The sequence below is a fragment of the Thermobia domestica genome, chromosome 12, assembly GCF_964235325.1.
Source record: "Thermobia domestica chromosome 12, izTheDome1.hap1.1, whole genome shotgun sequence".
Taxonomy (NCBI): Eukaryota; Metazoa; Arthropoda; class Insecta; order Zygentoma; family Lepismatidae; genus Thermobia; species Thermobia domestica.
The window spans coordinates 176312853-176333163 of record NC_137465.1 but is presented as its reverse complement, the minus strand read 5'-3'; the positions used below and the strand labels follow the sequence as shown (position 1 = coordinate 176333163).

General features: G+C 35.6%; 1 protein-coding gene across 1 annotated transcript in view; it reads right to left on the bottom strand.

Moving 5' to 3' along the window:
* The window catches only part of LOC145666846 (matrix metalloproteinase-21-like), a 227550-nt gene that overhangs the window by 141116 nt on the left and 66123 nt on the right, over positions 1-20311 (bottom strand). The window contains exons 3-5 of the mRNA XM_081734421.1: positions 17410-17580; positions 13722-13839; positions 11755-11879 (exon numbers count right to left, since the gene is read on the bottom strand). Of these exons, the coding sequence (XP_081590547.1) occupies positions 11755-11879; positions 13722-13839; positions 17410-17580 (414 nt within the window). The remainder of the gene's footprint in view (positions 1-11754; positions 11880-13721; positions 13840-17409; positions 17581-20311) is intronic.

Below are 20311 nucleotides of genomic sequence, written 5' to 3'. Positions count from 1 at the left end.
CACTCCCCATTAACTACCCACAACCGTGCTCCGCGCGGCCCACCAGTCTCCCCTTTAGGTTAATAATGGATTTCCATATGTAATTGTGGTTTCTCCCCCGTACTCACACCCTCGAGGTAACGTAACAGAACATAAAATGAGTAAAGTTTAAGTAGAAATTGATGATTGCAGATTTTATTCTGTTTTTTGTTAAATATTAGGTGGATGGGTAACTTTGAAGTAATTCCCTTGTTGTATTTTTTTATTTAATATTTGTACTAAGTCCTTGTTTAAAATCTTAAATTAAACTCGTTTTATATAAATGAACCACCTGCACACTATACCAAGACGACACATACCAAAACAGCTAAAAAAAATACTATAATGTTATTAAAAACTACACTGAGAAAAAATGTATGCGGCTTACGTAATATCGTAGGTTGCATTTGTAAATCCTGTACCTTAGTTTTTGGACAACATACAGCAAGCGTATAAATGAAAACGCATGTTTTATAATACTTTCTGTATAAGTGTTCCATCTATACATAATTTCCGTATGAAACAATATAGGCTGTCAGGATCTCACATACAAATGGACGTATATAACATATAGCTGACGAAGGTAGCATACATATATGCATGCAATATAAGGAAGACTGTTAGACATCAGACATCCTGCAAAGGCATGATGTAACACCTAAGGGCAGTTCCTATGTAGCATACGGATAAGTTATGCTGCGTTCTGATTTTTGTAGTAAGCAAGAGGATTCCGTATATTTGTACAATATACCACTGTCCGGAGAACAGATTTTTCTCAATGTAAGTAAAACGCTGCACCCATCTAGTATCGAGTAAAAGCATCACTGCTTCTTTCATGTTGAATTACATTATTACGCGTACGCGACTAAGAAATAGTTCCAATTTACAACGTTTTTATATGAAAACTAGCTACTTCCACGGGATCTCCCACCCCAAGTACAATACAAAACATTTTGCTACTTAATTTCTCCTCTAAATCTTGCAAATTTTTACTAGTCCTGGCTCCACAACCCGGAATTTAATCCTTAAACTTAAACGTTAAATATGTTCACTTGCTCAGTTACTCATCTAATTAAGGTAATTTAGCTTAACTTTATTCTTCTACGAGAACAAACATATGAAAGTCTTTGCAACCATTACTTCGGTGAATGTTCCACCACAGTTCTTGTTTTACATATCACATCACAATAATTTGGCCCTACTAGAATCAATCGCCTTTAACGGAACTCGGAGCTCTTAATTCAATTCACAACTAATTGTTCCACAGTTAATCTAAGGTTTGCTGTTGACGAGGATTTTGCAATGCATGTATGTACTACAACTACACAATAGAATAACAATAACCTACCGCCGTTACAGTAATCGACAAAGATAAACGCTTTGTTCCTGCTCCTGTTTTTATGATTTGGCTTGCAGTAAGCACTTCGTCTCCTACCTCCCAGATCACTATTACAACTGTGGCGTAAAGTATTATGAACATATTCCTTCTTTTCGGAAAACTTGCTTCAATATATATTGTGTAATTTCATATCGAGATTCGAGAAGACTGATAAACTTTACTTTAACTCCTTTAAACTATGTTTAGAAGTGTTCGTCAAATAGTTAAAATGGAAAAATTCTTGGAATAATCTCTTTTATATTGGATTTTATTCTTAGTGTTCACACATAGAATTAATCGAGATTTTTTTGCAAGTCTTCAATTAAAATTTTAGAGGGGGCCCGGCCCCCTCTTGGCCCCCCGTGGATACGGGCCTGGCTGAGAGTAAGCGAAAACTTGCATTGACGCACTGTAGTGTCCATAAATCATGTCTATTTACTGTATAATTGCAGTATCTTTTCTTCTTTACAGAGAGAATGAAAATACTGTAAAGTATATCGAGAATGTAGATTACACTTTATAACCAGCGTGAGCCAAAACTATATTTGTAACAAGTTTTGGCTATTTTTGTCTCATGGTATCTAGCTACCTCAGCCTTTTAAAACGGGAGTGATAACAGTGTATAGAAAAATAGTCGTAAACGTTGTTTCATTTAGTCGTCCGTTTTAGACCCCTTGCATAATGTAGTTCATTCCAAGATGGGTCTAAACGCGCCGGAAACGAACCGAATAGACCCATTGGATAAGCAGCGTATCTATCTACCTCTGGTTAAGACTAACAAATGGCTACAGCAAACCAAGTAAAGTACTTTGGCTCAATAATATGTGGGCAACACCTAGACTTCCAATACTATTTATCGTTTATTTCTTTCGAAATAGAGATTTGATAACTCACAATTCAAGCGTTTTCCAATTGTCTCAAAACACGAGATCGACACCGTAATAGTCAAAATTATTTAAATTGTGATAGAAATAAGTCATAAATATTATAACGTCACAATATGTGCTTTTGGATTTTTCTCCCTAATTTTCTCTTATAGGGGCGAAAATTGGAAGTTTAGAGTTTTCTCCCTTTACCTGTACTATAAATCATATATATGAGGCATATGTTTAGTTGTTATATACAGGAAGTTGCCTATGGATTTTGAAGAAAAATATCACAAGTGAAATTACAATGTTTAATTTCACAAATGGCCCCTAGTTTACTCTCTTTGAGGGGAAATTTTGAGTTTTAGAATTTTTATTATATACTTGTGTCACAAAAGATATATATTTGCCAAATTTTAAGTTCCGATATTTACAGCAAATATTCTATAAGCTTTGATGAATGAACGAGTGAGTCATATCCCAAATATATAAGGTTTGCAGGACCCTGTTATTTGTAAATGAATTTGAAATGGAACTTCGAATTTTCAAGGCTGTCGGCTGGTGCAGTTTAGAATAGTAACGCAGTAAATTCTCATTGTATCATCTTCAAGAAAAGATAAATTTGTACATGTGCAGAATAATCCCTGAGTTGCTCCTCGTAACTAGACACACGGCATGCACCAGCTGAAAGTAAGCGTTTTAGACAGCCAGTTGAGACTTTGATCAAATTGGGGGGCCCCATCCGCCTTTAGGCTCAGGGCTACAGCCCCCTAAGCCCTCCTTAATCCGGCCTTGATCCGTGAGCAGAAAATGAAATGAAATCCTTGAGTTTTATGCCCCACGGTTATGCCGGATAGGCTAAACGAAACGGTGATGTTGAGAAATGAATGAAATGGTGAAATGAAGAAATTGGGAGGAAATAGGAAAATCCTGAGGAAACCCACGTACACGGTGTTTGTCCAGCACAAAGTTCATTTCGCGCGAGCTGGGATCGAACCAGGAACCCCAAGCACCAGAGGTGAACGCTCTACCACTAAGCCAATGCGGCCGCTAATCCCTGGGTAGGTTTAACAATATTTTTATTTAATTATGCTATATCAATTCCTCTTGTTCATAGAACTTTCGTGTGGCCTTAAACTTAAAGTAATTTGACAATAATTGAATTTAAAAAAACGCAACATAACTATAGAAGAATATACTCAACACACAAACTGCACAAAACATAAATTTAGATGAGAAATCAGAGTAAATACTGGCATATTAAGAAACATTAGAAATTTTTAAAGTTGGAAAATTAAGTGCATTAAAAATGTTTACTTTAAATTGGAATTATCATATTTTTTTTTAATAATATAAAGAATAACACACAGTGGCGTATTTAGGAGGGTCCTCCGGGCTTAAGCCCTCGGAAATCTTACTTACTATAGTAAAGTAAATGAAATATCTTGCAAAATTTTCACATTTACAGGCAAAGCCCCCCCCCCGAAAGTTAGCAAAGCCCCTCCCGAAACGAAATCTTAAATACGTCACTGATAACACATATTGCAATTCTCCACTCATTCAATCTAATGATTGTAATCCTTCTCTCTTTGAATTATAGAATCTGTAAATCCGAGAATGTTAACTCAAATAAAAAGCTAGTTGTTATTAATGATCCTATTAGCTATGGTGATTACTGAGGGAGTAATCAAAATTCGTATTACAAAATTGTCAATTAAAGAAATACTCATTTTGGAACAGGTTGGCCCCTTTTGTAAGTGCGCATTCATGGTATGTCTTCCACATTTAAGGGCACGGGTTCAATGAGATGACATATATCTTTCATGTTTAACTTAAACCAAACATAATAGTGCCCCTTCGTTATTTGATATACATTTAGGCTTTATGCCTAACTTATCATCCATCCAACTGGAAGCTTCAAAATATCTAATTCTTAATTGGGTTGTAGCCAGGGAAGTGTGGGGTAAATGACAAAGTATAAATAAATCATTATGTGTACCTCTAAGAAGCCTGCGGTGATTGGAGCGCGGTGACTAGAAACTGTTTGCCACTAGATGGATTTAAAATACTTTTTCCCAAGTTAAATTTTTTCCTTACCAAAAGCGTAAGAGTAGTGAACTTTGAATGCATACTACAGGTATCTCTTTACTGTTTCATAAGATGAGACTAATCTAAAACGCTTTTTTTTAGTTCTTGTGAAAGCTGGTAGATCAATTTTCAAGATGTAATATATACATTTTTAATTTTTCCCCAAACTTTTCGCTGGTCTAGTAATTAACACGCGTCCTTGGTTCATTAGATCATGGGTTCGATTCGTGATGAAAGAGTACCTAAATTTTAAAGTATTATGGTCGTTCACATACCATTTTTCACTGTAGATCTACGTCTTATATAGCCTTGGTGCATAAAAGAGATACTAAACTTCAATAATCATCATAGTCTTTCCTCCACATACTTGTAACCGGTTTGAGTTTTATGAAAGTTGAAACACATTTAGTTTGCAACATCATACTTGAAAAAGGACTTTGACCACATTTCGTGAAAATAGTGGAACTTCCAAAATGATTTTTTCTACGGAGGCTACTGAATCCTCCCACACTTGATAATAGATGAAACGGGAGAATCCAGAGAAAACCGATGCACACGGTGTTTTTATATCCCAAATCTGACTTGGCACTAGCCACCATCGAACCATGAAACGCCACCATAAGCGGTCTACCACTTTATCAATAAGATATTTATAAACTATACCGAAAAGATGTCCCAAATTGTAAGTGCTGCATCAAGTGTTTAATGTTTTACGTTTCTATTTTAATGTTTTTGTGTATTTATCTTTTTATTTATTAAGTATTCCGAATTACTTGGAATTAAGATGTGTTTTGTTTACTTGGATGACTGTACTTTTAGTGATCTTGGTATAATGGTAGAGTTGGAAACTAGTATAATATTTCTCAATTTAAAAAAAAAAATCCCAAATGAGATGGAAGAAATATAATGGATATATGTAGTTTGATACTATAATGCTACCACAAGCTCTTATGCCATGCTTATTGCTAATCTCGTTGCTATAGTGGCTAGCACTAATGACTTTGGTACGTGGGGTCCCGAGTTTGATTCCCGGTTGAAAAAGAACAGAAATTGGAACGCACAAATGTAGTTCGGATTCCACCTCAAACTTTAGATTCAAGTGTCTAATAGCCTTACTGCTGAAAAGAAACACTAAACTTCAAATCACTATCAGATGAGCATAATTTATAAAGTTTCAGTAAACACTTCAAGAAAAGTATGTTGGTAGCACTGATCGTCCTACTTAGACCCCTCCGTCCTATTTAAACCCCTATCGTCCGGCTTAGACCCATTTTTGGTCCTCAATAGACCCATTCGTCCTGTATAGACCCCTTGGGTATTTTCGTGCATTGCAAAAGGGGTCTAAACTGAACGAAAACGTCCGGAATAGACCCATTGCAGCTACCTATCTATCTATCTATCTATCTATCTATATCTATCTATCTATCTATCTATATATATATATATATATATATGTGTGTGTGTGTGTGTGTGTGTGTGTGTGTACACGTAAACATACATCTTCACACATACAGTTATGCAAGGCGTTGCCCCTGTCACAAAATAAGGATCCAAGTAGAATAAATTTTGGTGTTGGCAATGCAATTTCCCGAGCTAGCTGACGTACCCGTTCTTGCCTAAATTTGGGCTTAAATGTCGGGATTGGCAGCTAATAGCTTAGCGACAATTAACAAAATAATATTGGGTTAACAGCTGTGTGAGAGACACTACAACACTACAAAATAAAATAAAAATAGAAGTAGACCGAAAGCTTTAGTGGCAAGAGTTAATATTCAGTTATTTCAGTCAGCTTTTAAAACTAATTAAATTGGCATGTTTACAGTTATTATATCATAACACACTTAAAATAATCATAACAGTATATCTATAGCTAGACCTATACAGCGGATGTATTGGTGGTAAGAATCTCTCCGAAATCCTCAAGTCTACATTTTAGAAAATTGCATTTTCAAGTTTCTCTAAGAAAGGTTTTAATTTTAAAAAAAAATCGACTGTCAATTTTGTGTTTGAGTATGGTATTTATCTTGGATTAAAAGAAGAGGTCCTATCTTGGCCCTCGACTGTGCTGAGTTATTAGAAAAGAAAACTTACTATATTCTTTATCTTTTGCTAATGGATAACACGTTCTATTCGTTTTCATAAAAATAATTACTTTAGAAAAAATCGAGTACACTCGTTTATTTATTTTCGGATCTTTTCATGTGGGTTGAGCCTTGATGAGTTTAAATTCTGGTCTGTTCAAAAAGAGAGGAGAAATGAACAGAAAAATAATTTACTATAAGTGTATTTATTTACTCACAAAAATCTCCCTTGCTAACCTTTTTCTGTTTATCTTCACAAGTAGTTCTATTTTCGTCCAAGTTTGAGAAACAATTATTTAAAGCTGGTTGAACGGAATCAGTTAGTTACGACTGTCCTTTTATGCTGAACAAAATTTGTTATGATGAACGAGAATCATATTTTACTGACATTTAAAATTGATAGTTAAAATTTTGGAGGTAAATATAGTTTGCGTGAAGCGTAAACGTTTTTTTCCTAAGGAACCTGATGTCTTTTAAACTACTTGCGTTTGTTTGATCCATCCCTCATTTCCAATGAAAAACGTCTTGTTCTTACATGGGCCTGCCTTCCATAATATCTTTTCCTCATGACAGCACAAAGACATAGTATCATTACTACTGACACTGGTCTCTTCTTTTTCGGAAGAAAAAAATCAAGAAACTTTTTTTTTTCTTTTTGGCAACTGATCAACGTTGCCAACTATGCACTACAAAGAGCCTGGAATAAATTTACAATTTCTCGCCTGTCATTTACATGTTTATGCTTGCCAAGAGTTGTGGAAGACATTATGGTTCTCGGCTGGTGTTCCTGTCGTCGCAGCCTTCTGCTGTAACCAGATATTAGTTTCTCTGTCGGTTTCTATTTTGTTTCAACTGTTTATTGTACGGCGAAGCCATTTCTGCTGTGTGACTGTATAGGTGAATGACTTTTATATACTCTTTTACAAATATAACAACAAATGTTTATAGTGTAAGCCACATTAATCTTTGATTGCATATCAACGTTTTTATAGCCTACATTTTCTTTTGGAATTAGCATAAGCATGAAACTTAGCTCATTAGTTAATTTTAGACAAAGAATAACATAAAATACATTACTTTCCCTGACGCAGGGACGTACGCATGGGGTGAGTCCTGGGGGTCCGGACCCTCCCCGAAATTTCTACTTTTGTGTAAATTTAGCCTAATTAGGGGCAATTTTAGGAAATTGAATATAAAATACCCTCATATTGAGCTTGGACCCCTCCCGAAATAAATTCCTGCGTACGTTACTGCCCTGATGTCTTGGTGGCTTAGTGGTAGAGTGTTCACCTCTTATGTATTTGTCCTCTGGTTCGACCCAAGCTCTAGCCAGCTGGAGTTTGTAATGAACAAATACAGTATGTATAGATTTCCTCCCACTTTTTTCGTTCCATCATTTCGTTCATTATCACCACTGCCTCCGTTAGCCTCGGAGCATAATTGTCGAACATTGAATTAAAAAAAAAAAAAAAAAAAAAAAAAACCTTCTCTCCCTAGGTATAAAAGTGCAGGAACAATTACAGCAGCCTCTCACAGAAAGTTTCACTAGAACAAGATGATAATTTAATGATGCTAGAAAGTTAATTAAATTATCTTATAAACAATCTATATCTTACCTCAATTAATTACCACAAAAGAACATGACAAAGAATGTGATAGGGATGAGGCCTATTGCTTGGGGTTAAAACCAGTTGGGAACAAGGGACTCTCAGGTTTAAGAAACTGTAAGTTTCATTAAAAGAAAATTTATTTATGTGAAAGATGGTGTGCATTTCTTTTCGATTTTCAGATTTTTTTCCATTAGATGGTGAAATCGTCCAGTGGTAAATTCTAAGGATGTTATAAAATAGAGGATCTGCCTATACAACAAAATCATGAAGCCATACGTCACAGTTTTCCCACTCCCTACTCCGCCCGCTCTACCCAATAAGATTGCAATATTTTGAGCCAAAATTCATGGCGGAAACGAGAGTAGGTAATCAGACATACCGATACTTGTTTTTTTTTTTTTTTTTTTTAATTTTTGGCTTCGTTGTGTTAATAGGACAAAAATACATATGGACAGATCCTCTATTTTATAACATCCTTGATAAATTCCACTGATTTTTCTTTTAAACTCCTATTTCTACTACGCAAGTTTTACACTTTTAAAAGTACTCTTTGTTGATATTTTAATATAGGTGAAGTTGGAAATCTAAAACCAGTGTTAGCAAAATAAATACTCTAGCGAAGCGGGATTCCATACGTATTATACGAATCTTTGAAAAGGAGCCGAGATAACTCAGTAGTAGAGCGCTCACCTCTGGTGTTGTGTGATCCCTGGTTCGATCCCAGCTTCTGCCAAGTGGGGTTTGTGTGGAGAAACACCATGTGGATGGGGTTCTCCTATTATTTGTTAAAAGTGTCCATAGCGTGTTGAAAGACCATCAACGCTATCTATCATACTTTTAGGTCTCGAGAAACATTTTTTTTACCAAATCATCAAAGAAATTGGATTCTCGCTGTAACTCGATGTTTGTAATATAGTTTCGCTAAAAGTCAATCGAATAATAAGAAAGATTTACCAGAAAAAATAATTAACTTTCCTAATGATGATGATTATTATTATTTCGTTTACTTGTATGTAAATTGTCTTGTAATAGGTGTATATATTGTAAGAATAATAGTAATTGATAATCAACAATTCATTTAATCAACTAGAGTCAAAAGATAGCTTCGCGCACCGGTGGCTGAAAAACGTTAGATTTGAGTATGAAAAAGAGGTGGACGCTGAAATTTTACTAAACATAACTATATAATGTAAGCCTTATTAATAATTGACTCTTATTAGTATTCTATCTTAAATAAATTACAATTATCAGTCGGAATTTACGGATTTTAAGATTCCAAAATGATCAAATTCTTTGATCTTAATTTTTGTAAATGATACACTGTAACATTTCACTTCCCCCTCCTTTTTTTAGCTACAGCCGATCAAAAGAGACCTTCCCCAATGACTATTTTTCATCCCACCCAATTTGTCTCAGTACCGCAATCCCATCCTTCCTTTGCCTTCAGTTCTTAGGCGCTCATTGGAGCTAAATTTAGCATCGCGCACGTGTTTCGTGTCTGTTAATGAAAATCGCTTGTGTTTATGAAGGGAAGAGAATAATGTAAAAAGAAAAAAGAGAGAAAAGAAACATACCGTCGCAAATCAAGGTGAGTTCAGTCTTGTATCCATTCACAAGTTCAAGTTCACAGCAGCCTTTCGAGGCAACAACACATTTGAAAGCAAACAGTAATTACAGGTAATGCGCTTGAGATTTTTCCTTAATCAAAGGTTCGTGAGCAATATGAGAGAATTAAATTGTCTCTATAATCTGTGGTAAAACTCAACCACATTGTGTTAATGTCTGATGTACTGAAATTACTGGGAAAAAAAATATAAGGTTACAAAAGTTGATCAAGAGTACATTATTCCTAGTTACTAATGCACTCACCCTCACCATTTGATTTCGTAACAGTTTGTTCCGGGATTTTTAGCTGAAATTTTTAACCTTATCAGCGAACAAATAATCGCGGTTGATCTATAGCTGTTTTGCTGCGTATATGCTCGTCTAGAAGTAACTTCTATACGCGAGAATTGGATTAGATTTCCAACCAGTAACATATTTTAGTTTATTTATTCCTTCTTAACAAAACACTATTGGATTGGATTGGGGTTGTGCGTCCCTTTCTGCACCGAGGCTATGTGAAACGTGAACCTATGACCTAAGGTGGAATCCGAACCACCGTAAGACGTTTAAATTTCAAGGCTCTCAAATCGAAATTCGAAGCCGGAACTCCATGCACTAAACGCACACAGTAGCCACCAAATTACGGAAAGGATTAACAAAATACTAGTCGACAGGATAATAATAATTAAGGGTTGTTCAATTCCCCAAATCATTCGAACCATACATACCTGAACCGGGAATTGAATCTGTGTCTTCCATAAAATGGACGACAATATTAAGCAAAGGAGCAGAGTTCATCAGACTACTTCCCGAACGAACGTTTTCCTAACTTTTGTGTTTTCGATCGGAAAATTATGTCAATGTTGTGTAGTACTTATTTATGTCAAAGTGGTTTATTCACCATGAAGATTGTCAACCCTTTGTCTTTCAAATGTGGATATATCCACGTATTCTTTAAGCTCAAAATAACACAAATAATATTGCAATACATTCTTCACAGTATCTATTAACATTTATTTATTTATTTTGTTTTGTTTTGTAGAATAGTATTAATAAATAGTAAAGTTACAGCATTTTAAGTGAACCAATGAACGTAGCTACCGCCAATTCATGAAAAAATCGGGTATCCTTGCAAAGGCGAGATACGTAAATTTGATAAGTAAAGGATTAAAATTATTGCCTTAAAGATTCATTCCTTTTCAATCATATGCTTTTCGCAGCAACAGGAATGGACATGGATATCCTATTTCTTGTAAGTGTCCCCGGTCGCCCTACTTTGTCACATCGAATATATACGTTATATTCACACATGACTTCTACACAGAGCTCCTTCGTGGCTAAGCGGTTAGCGTACGCGCCTTTGGCGTGAGAGGCCCGGGTTCGATTCCCGGCAGGAGTTCATGTGGTTCGGATTCCTCGTTAATCAGTAGGTCCACGTTTCATATAGCCCCGCTGCTGAACGGGACGTTAAACTCAAAGTCAACTGAATAACTTCTACACAGATGAACCGATTTTGATTATTCTTTTTCTGTTTGAAAGAGCATACCTTCCCTATGATTCCATTTTAATTCGTTTAGGATCTGATGGTAATCTTTAGAGCTAGCCTATGAAACATCTCAATGGATGTTGGGTTAATTAAGCCAAAGTAACATGCTTATAGGCAACCATACATTCTTTAGCGTAAATATGGTTGCATAACGGCAGAGGGGTTGTACTGCAAAATTTCGGAACACTGATTATTGCTTTAAAAATATGTGTTACATGTGTCATGTCGGTTAAGATTTAAAAAAAAAAAGTTTTAACACTATTAAATAGGCTTATTCATTTTAATATTTTTTCTTTTGTAATTAGTAAAGTTAGTAATAGTAATAAAGGTTTATAATTAGAAATATATATTCCTTGTTTATTAAATTTTATTTTTAACTGCAGTTCTCTTTTTACTAATAAATACTGTTATGACCTTCGGATTCATTACTATTGGATATCACTGATCCATAGCTTTATTATTTCACCTTGAACATATGATTAATACTTTCATTTGTTTTAAAGAAGACTGGGAGTCAATACAACGAAATAAATGAAGAGTGCCTTTGCTAGCTGTTACTTACCACTACGCCTTCTATGACTTCGGAGATCCTGTTGTTATTAGCGTCATCTAACAGAGATATAAAAGAAACTTCTCTTTTATGGCGAGAACGACTTTTCTTTTTCTTGCGTTTCTTCTTTTTCTTTTCTGCGATCAAAATAAGAATTAAAATTATTAAAATATTCTAAAGGAAAATTTACACAAGGAAAAGCACAGAGAGTTAAACAAATTATTAGTTTGGTGTGAATGAATGTTCGCTTTGATGTCTGGTGGGAAACCTACCTTAGCAACGCAACACAGCGATGGATTAAGGGGATGGGTCACAAGTCTAACGTCACAAACTCTGTATATATCCTGAAAACAGACTGGGATACCTAGTTATATAGGTAGGAGGCAGTGCATTGTTGAACACGGTCATATGAAAGTGCGCTATAGAGAACACACAATAGCTGGTATTTTTTTGTTTGTTTGTTTGTTTACGAATTATAACTGGAATATTCTGCACAGCAAGCAGTAAAAAACATTAACAGTGCATTTGGACTAGGAATGGCGAATGACCGTATCATTCAACGCTGGTTTGTCAAATTTCGGTTTGGTGATACAGCATTGCAAAATGGGCACCGATCAACATCATGCTTGGATGAGCTCCTCAGAAACACCGTGAAAGCAGATTTTCAGAAAACTATTCATACTATTGGAGATAATGAAACGAAATGAAGTCTTTGAGTTTTACGTCCCACGATTGTGCAGCCTAGGCTAAAGGAGACGGTGATGATGAGAAATGAATGAAATAGTGGAATGAAGAAAGTGGGAGGAAACGAGAGAAAACCCACGCACACGGTGTTTGTTCACCACAAAGTTCACTTGACGCGAGCTGGGATCGAACCAAGGACCCCATGCATTAGAGGTGAACGCTCTACCACTGAGCCACCGCGGCCCCCCTGTTGGAGATAAGTTACGCATATATCATGCCACTGTCATTCGATACCATCATATCGGTAAGATTTTTTTTAATCGGACTCATTGGTGCTACCGTAGTTGACAGTGATTAAGAAGAATTGGCCTTTGGAGGTACATAGTCCTTTAAAAAATGTGTAAAGAGTACTTGGAAAAGTTTGATTGGCACATTTGATTAGAAATTAATTTCCTACGACAATCGTAAATGGTCAGGAGAGTGTTGATTTTGATCTCCAGGACAGTTTCCAAAATCCTTAGAAGATGTTTTGCTGGTATAATAATCTATGGTGGTAGTAATCCTTAATGTTCTGAGGTGAAGTGGAATCATCACTGCGGATAGCTACAATCAATGAAATGCACAGCAACTATGCCCGCAAACAAGCAGAAAAGATTTATATCCATGTATTATAACTAACTTTTATAATGTAAAACCAGTATCAACTTTTCCATATTCTTAAGCGTATCATACAATCTTCGTCTCTTTTTCTCACAAGTTTGTTAATTCGACTTGCTGCCCTTGTGCTCTGAACTCTCCATATACCTCCAAACTTATAAGCCATAAACCATATTCTACATACCAGTGTGCCATAAATACTTGAAAACTTCTATGCCATTAAAACAACTACTCGTGAGAAAATACCAACCTGTGCTAAGTGCTTATATAAGCAAGACTTCTATCTACTCCAGTTCTGACAGCCTGTGAGGAGGAGCGTTCACAGGGACCAGGCGCGAAGTGACGGTGATAAAGAAAAATAAGTGCGAAAAACACACCAACCTGTGCTAGATAATCACTACAAGTTACCTTTGCATTACAATTGCTTAATAACGAACCACTAACATTATTTGTTTCTTTGTTCACAGGTGCTTTATGTGTTTCATAAATACGTTTCTTAACCATTACTTTTCCTCTGTTAATTTGACAGATTTTACTATAAACATCCCCCTTATTCTTAATCTGCACTATGACCTCACCAAAAATTCCTTACCCATGTAACTATGGTCTCGATTCTTTGTTCTTTGTCAGTTATTTACCTGTTTCTTCAAGCAAGGATAAAGGTTTTTCGTCATCAGGATTTCCACACCTGGCCGCTAACAGACGCTGCAACGTAGAATCATCGAGATGTCCTGTTATTGGAAGGTCATAAACCATCTATTTAAAAGAGAACAAAAATAATAATTAATACAGTATTCTGAAACAAATTAATAAAGCTATACATTGTATATGAATTTACCATGGTTAGCTCCATTGTAGGTGAGCGGTTAGCGTAAGCGCCTTTGGCGTGGGAGACCCGAGTTCAATTCCCGGCGGGAACTCATCTGGTTCGAAACCCACGTTAAGCTGCAGGTCTACGTATCATATTGACTCGTTGCTGAAACGGACACTAAACTCAAAATGAAATCCAAATCTTCCATAGTGAACAAACTGAATACTTGCCAATCCTTATTAGGGTAATTATTAAGCTTCCCAAAGTTACTTTTAAATATCACAATGATCTTATTTCTACAATATTATAAGGATTATCGAAAAAGAAAAATGCCTAAAGATGAAAGGTGCGTATATCAATTGGTAGATCACATCCATCTGAATCAGGGGCGGATCCAGGACCGATTTCTGGGGGGGGGGGACGGTAGGTTGTCATAATGCTACTTTTAAAGGCTCCAAACTCTGGAATGGATTTTATTTATATATATAAAATAAGAAAGTTTGCTCTTCTGTGGGGGGCGATCACCCCGATCGCCCCCCCTGGATCCGTCCCTGATCTGAATAGGGACAAATAGTTTCGTTGCTCATGCCTCCGTATCAAACAATAATCATTCATCAGTCGAGCTGAAGAAATCATGTAAGGGCAAGGATGATTTATAATGTGTGGGTTTTGACAAAATCCAGAAAAGATAATGTTCACGGCGATTTTTTTCGCATTATAGGTCATCAGAGTTGATTTTTGGATTTAAATTTTAGCAAAGAAGAAAAAAAAAGAATACAAACAAACGAGACACCGAAAATGAATTGAAATTTTTCAGTTTAACGTCTTACGATTATGCCCTTTAGTCTGAGTGAGACGGATGTTTAAGGCATGTAAATGATGATGGAGAAATTGGTGGAATGAGAATGCGGGAGGAAACGAGGTGCCCCGAGAAAATCCACGTACACGATGTTGTTGCGTTGACTTGATTTTGAGTTTAACGTCCTTTTCAGCAGCGACGGGATTATCTTGGAATCCGAACCATATGAGCTCCCGCCGGAAATCGAACCCGATCTCCCATGCCAGTACACGATGCTATCCACCACAAATTTACTTGGCCATGCATCGAACCACGAACCCCATGCATCAGAGGTAAGCACTCTACCACTGAGCCACTGTGCCCCCCCTTTTAACAGGATTTGAATTCCGCAGTGTTAGACGTATACAATACTGCACATGGCTTCTGCAGGAAATCGAAAGTAGTTTTCTTGATCCGAACCTCTACTTCATGATAACTGGGTATTGTTTTGGACAAAATCCAGAAAAGATAATTTTTTGTTGCTAATTTTCATGGCATGTCATTCATTGCCAATAATAAATCTATTGGAACATATTATTTAATTGTTTATGCACTTTATGTAAAAAAAAAAAAAATACCGTGTTAAGTGTAAAATCGTTTCTATTGTTATCTAATCCTAACTATTACGTACATGTTACTCTTAACAGTGTCACACCTACTTCTACAGTGACGAATACTATAAGGTAACTGCAGGTGCAGGTATATACGCCAGTGCGGCTAAATACGGCAATTGTTCAGTGTTGGGACGTTTCCGACTAAATCCGCTAAAATGCGCTTCCAATATGTGCCACGGTCTTGGACAAATCCGATTTGATGAATACTCCGGGAGACAGCGCTGAGACTGTGCCATGCCATGCAGTGTTGTTTACTTCGAAAGCTTCCGTGGAAGGACTTTATTATTCCAATAGAGATAAGAATCCGTTATTAGTACCGTGCTAACTCAGAATATTGCCAATTGTTTACAGCAATGTATGCCTTATTTCGTGTCCGTCTAGGAACATTTTGTTTTGTAAATGTAATTTCAGTATTTGTGATTCCATGGCTACTAAATCAAAACCAAACATGGTGCAGCGAAATAGGCCAGGGTTTGAGCAGGACTGACTGCAGAAGACAAAGATACTTTTATTTGTCACACATGTTCCATACAGTATCAGTGTAGCTTTTCTAATTCATAGCACATTGGCACTGTTTGTTTATCTTCTTATGAATTAAAACTTTTTAATTTGGAACTTCAACTTTGGAGATTATCGTTTTTACATTTTATCTTTTTATCTTCATCTTGCACTTCGGTTATTTTAGTTTTTCCTGTAACCATGTTGCTGTAGTAATATTTCACTTCACATAATACAGACGATGTAAGCAATTGTAAGATTTATTACATGTTTCTAGTAGTATCCTCGACTTAGCGTAATTAGCTGCACATGTTGGTAAATACGCCACTTTGTAGCCAAGTGAGTAGCATCACTGCCATATTTTTTTCTACACGCAGAAAAGGCTACTCTGAAACACACATGTCTTGTTCTTTTTGTTTTATGAAAATTAAGGCCATAAAAAATAACCACACGCTTAACATGGCGTATTTACCTACACCTACCTTACTACTTGTAACAGAATTCAGTTGGGTGACGACACAAAATGAAAGATAATGATATTCTCTATTAATATTACTTTTGACCATGCTCCAAAAGTGGCAGGATATTTATTTGGGAAAGGATTAGGAATAGTAAATAAATACTTTTATTTGACAGTAGTAGCTATTAGGTAATTTAATATATTTTACACATATCACGTAATACATGTAAAATTCTAAGTATATACCTAGGAAATATAACTTGCAAATAAATGTAACATCATCGGTAGACGTAGCTGGAAGAAGATGAAGAGGGGCAATATAATATAAGATACATTTCTTGTTGGATATTAAGCTAAAATACTGTAATCGCATTTTTGCGAAAGGAAATATTTCGGCATGATTTGAAAGACTAATAAAGCAGCTCTATTTTGACAGTATTAGGTATATCCTAGATGCTGCAGAGAAGATGTCACTTTCTGTCAAATGGAAACACCTCCATTGCGACTGGTTAAAATTCTATGTAGTGCAGAAAAATCTGCTATGTCGGTTGATGCAAAATGGAGGTAACTCCATTGTGGTATGTACCCTGTGATGAAAAAAATCTGCATGTCACACGACGCACAAGGCACAATGGAGGCAATTTTATTTAAACGTTAATGCTCATGTTCTAGAACAAATTGGAAATTGTTTCCATTTAGCACCAATAGACAAAGCGAATTTATCTGTACCACATCATATAACATAATAAATAATGAATCAAAATAACGCCGACTTCCTTTTGTGAAAATCCTTTAATTTAGTGTCGCGTTCATTGTATAGTTTCTACTTATTTTATTAAGAAATTCGTTACAGAACTAGTAATATTTCAGCATACTTATATTTCCAGAAGTGCTACATCCAGTTATTCAAATTCTTAATAGGACAAAAATCTCGCATTTTGTCGATGACAAAAATGTAAGGCATAATTAGAAAATTTAGTACAACGGGCAGATTTAATCTTTCTCCATATGCATCCGATGTTAAAAACTTTAACTTAGTATATTTGCTAAACATTTAAAAGAAAATTCCTGTCAAAGATGCAAAATTATTTTCCCCTTAGCTTACCTGGAACTTTTGGATTGCTTCTTGAAAATCGTGTCGTGAACACGTTGCGAATGGGTTGACTGAATCAACTGTATCTTCTCTTATTTTATTGATGTGTCTACGAACTTCGTCTCTTCGCTTCCGATGCCTTTGTTTGCTGCATCGTAAGTATCCGTATTTCCAGAGAAGAGTCTGAAATCAGTAAAAGAAACTATAGTTTAATTTACGATTTTTTTAAAATTTGTATTTTCATGAAACGATTTTTCTGAAACGTCATCACATGATGATGATGTAAATCAAGTTTTGCCAAGTCTTCGATGAATGCTCTCCCTGCTTTGAAACGGTAAAACCACTCATGACACTGGGTTCGGTCTTCTCCGTACATTTCCAGTAACATTTTGGAAGTTTGTGGAAATGTCCTGCCCAATTTGAAACAAAATTTTATGCACATATTGCTTTTCCAAAATCTTTATTTTCGTAATACCACAAATCACCACAATTATGGAACACAACCACTCCAACACTCGCAGTATAACAATGACAAAAGGCATGATGATGATGCAGTTAAAAGGTATATGGTATTTCGTTGCCAATCTGATACAGTTGGTAATTTTTATTCTGCTGATCTATTTATTTATTATCTATTTTATATCTTATATATGATAAGTATACCATTAAAAACTGTTTCCTACGAGACGAGAAATTTCTTCTCTCTTGATTCTTGTCTCGAAATCGAGACCAGAAATATCTTATTAAATTCGAGACAAGAAGTTTGACGACTCTTGTGGGCAACACTAATTCACTCAAGTCTTTGATCTCATTAACTGTTTTAGCGTAACCTGATTCGTAGTATAAAAAAATGTAAATTGATAAAGTGATTTACGAACACAACGAAGAACATTTATGAAGATGCACGAGTCATTACACAATATACTCCAATAATAAACATTGTTTCAATGTTATTATATCAAATCATATATGAACTTCTCGTGACGCGGAAGACTTCTAATCACTTTTAGGTCAAATTTAAGAATATATCAGGCATAAAGTTTGTACATAAGTTTACGAAACGAGGCAGAACAATTTCGAGGCGAGACAAGAAAAGTTTTTAAGTATCGAGACAAGAGAGTAAAGAATTCTTCGAGAGTCTAGAGGAGATGAACTTCACCAAAATTTACGAGTCGAGACTAAATAATCTTACTTTTCGTCTCGTCTCGTGGACAACCTCTTAAGTAGTAGATTAGTAATGTTGTATGTTTTCTACGAACAGTGATACATACACGCTAATAACTACACACACAGTCCTAACAGTGAAGCATATTCTCCTAACAGTGACACACCGACTACTCGTAATAAACTTTAAATAAGGGAAACTTATTCTTGATAATTGAAATCATGGTGCGAAATCATAACAATCGAACTGGAAGCAGGTTCAGGGGTAGAGACAGGAGTGTTAAAGAAAATTCTTCCCACTGGAATGTTTCGACATAGAGATTTTACATATTTAAACATCTATACTAGGGATACCTTCTAACCACTAGTTCTGCCATTAATTACATACGAAACGAATTTAATTACATATGGAGGATTTTTTTTTTTCAAAAATATTAAATGAAAGAATCCCCCAACCCTCAAGATTTCGCATCCTGGTTAAAATGCAAACGTTGTGAAGACATTAAACTTCTACTGACATTATGAGAGGCAAGTTAAAACTAATAAACTCTGCTAAAAACCGTAAAGATTATCACGCGATTCCACGTATTGTGTACTGGAAGTAAGGAAGTAAGGAAAGCGAGAATTTGGAAGTAAGGAAAGTTACTTGTATATACCTAGGTATATATTCTTTATTATAGGCAACCAACAGATCTTTGCTACCGAGCAAGTTGCATAGAAGCTAGGGAATGATATAGATTTTAAACGTGATATGAATACTCACCATTGTCACTGTTTCACATAAAGACGTTAACGGTAATTGGTCGAGAGAATTGCTCTAGCTGTCTATTGCACAAAACAGAATTTAAAAATTCGTTTCCTTTCAAGAGTTGTTGTGAGGATAAACGGATGTACTAACAGTACAATCTTATAAGGATTCCTGTGTGATCCAAATAAGACGTGATACGTGTCCGTTTACTCTGTGTACTTTGTCAAACGGCGCTGCTGGTTTTGCCACTGACTATGCAAGTACCAATATCTGTCGAAATATGAAGATGAAATTATATCCACTCGTTTCTTCCAGTCGGACAAGTGTACAGATAATGCCTAGAATTGCCAAATTGTTTCATTGAGTTCAAGTCTTGTTAAAGTATGTAAATAGTCTTTTACTATACTAAAATAACAAGTAAATAAATCCACGAAAGAGTAGCGGAAATAAATCATCTCCGGACAGTAGCTTAAACTAGAAAGTAGTAGAAGAAAATTTGAAAATAGAGGGAAACTTCACAAAACTGAGCTTTGTGAAAAGTTCTACTTGGGCACAGCTGATAACAGAAAATGTATTACCTGCAAGCAACAGGAATCACTTATGCACCAAGAATACATGTCAGTCTACAATATGCATATTATTAGCACTTAACGAGAAAGTACATGGCCAAAGATGAGAGATATACCAATAGCTGAACTTATTGAGATGAGTAAAAGGAATATGTGATATATATATATAACATGCATTGGTTTCGAGAAGATGAAACAAAAGAAATGGAATGTTTTTGTAAACGTAAAATTTGATGCTCTATGAGAACATTACCAACCACGTATTAAAGTAAAACTGATAGTTAAACATGCCCTCATTATGCTGTTTATTATGACACGAGCTGACGACAGTACATAGTATTGTGAGTGAGATATAGCTTAAACTCATCATTAACTCTTACAATTAAACTAAAATGTTGTCCAAAGATAAGGCATATATCAACTGATAGATCTC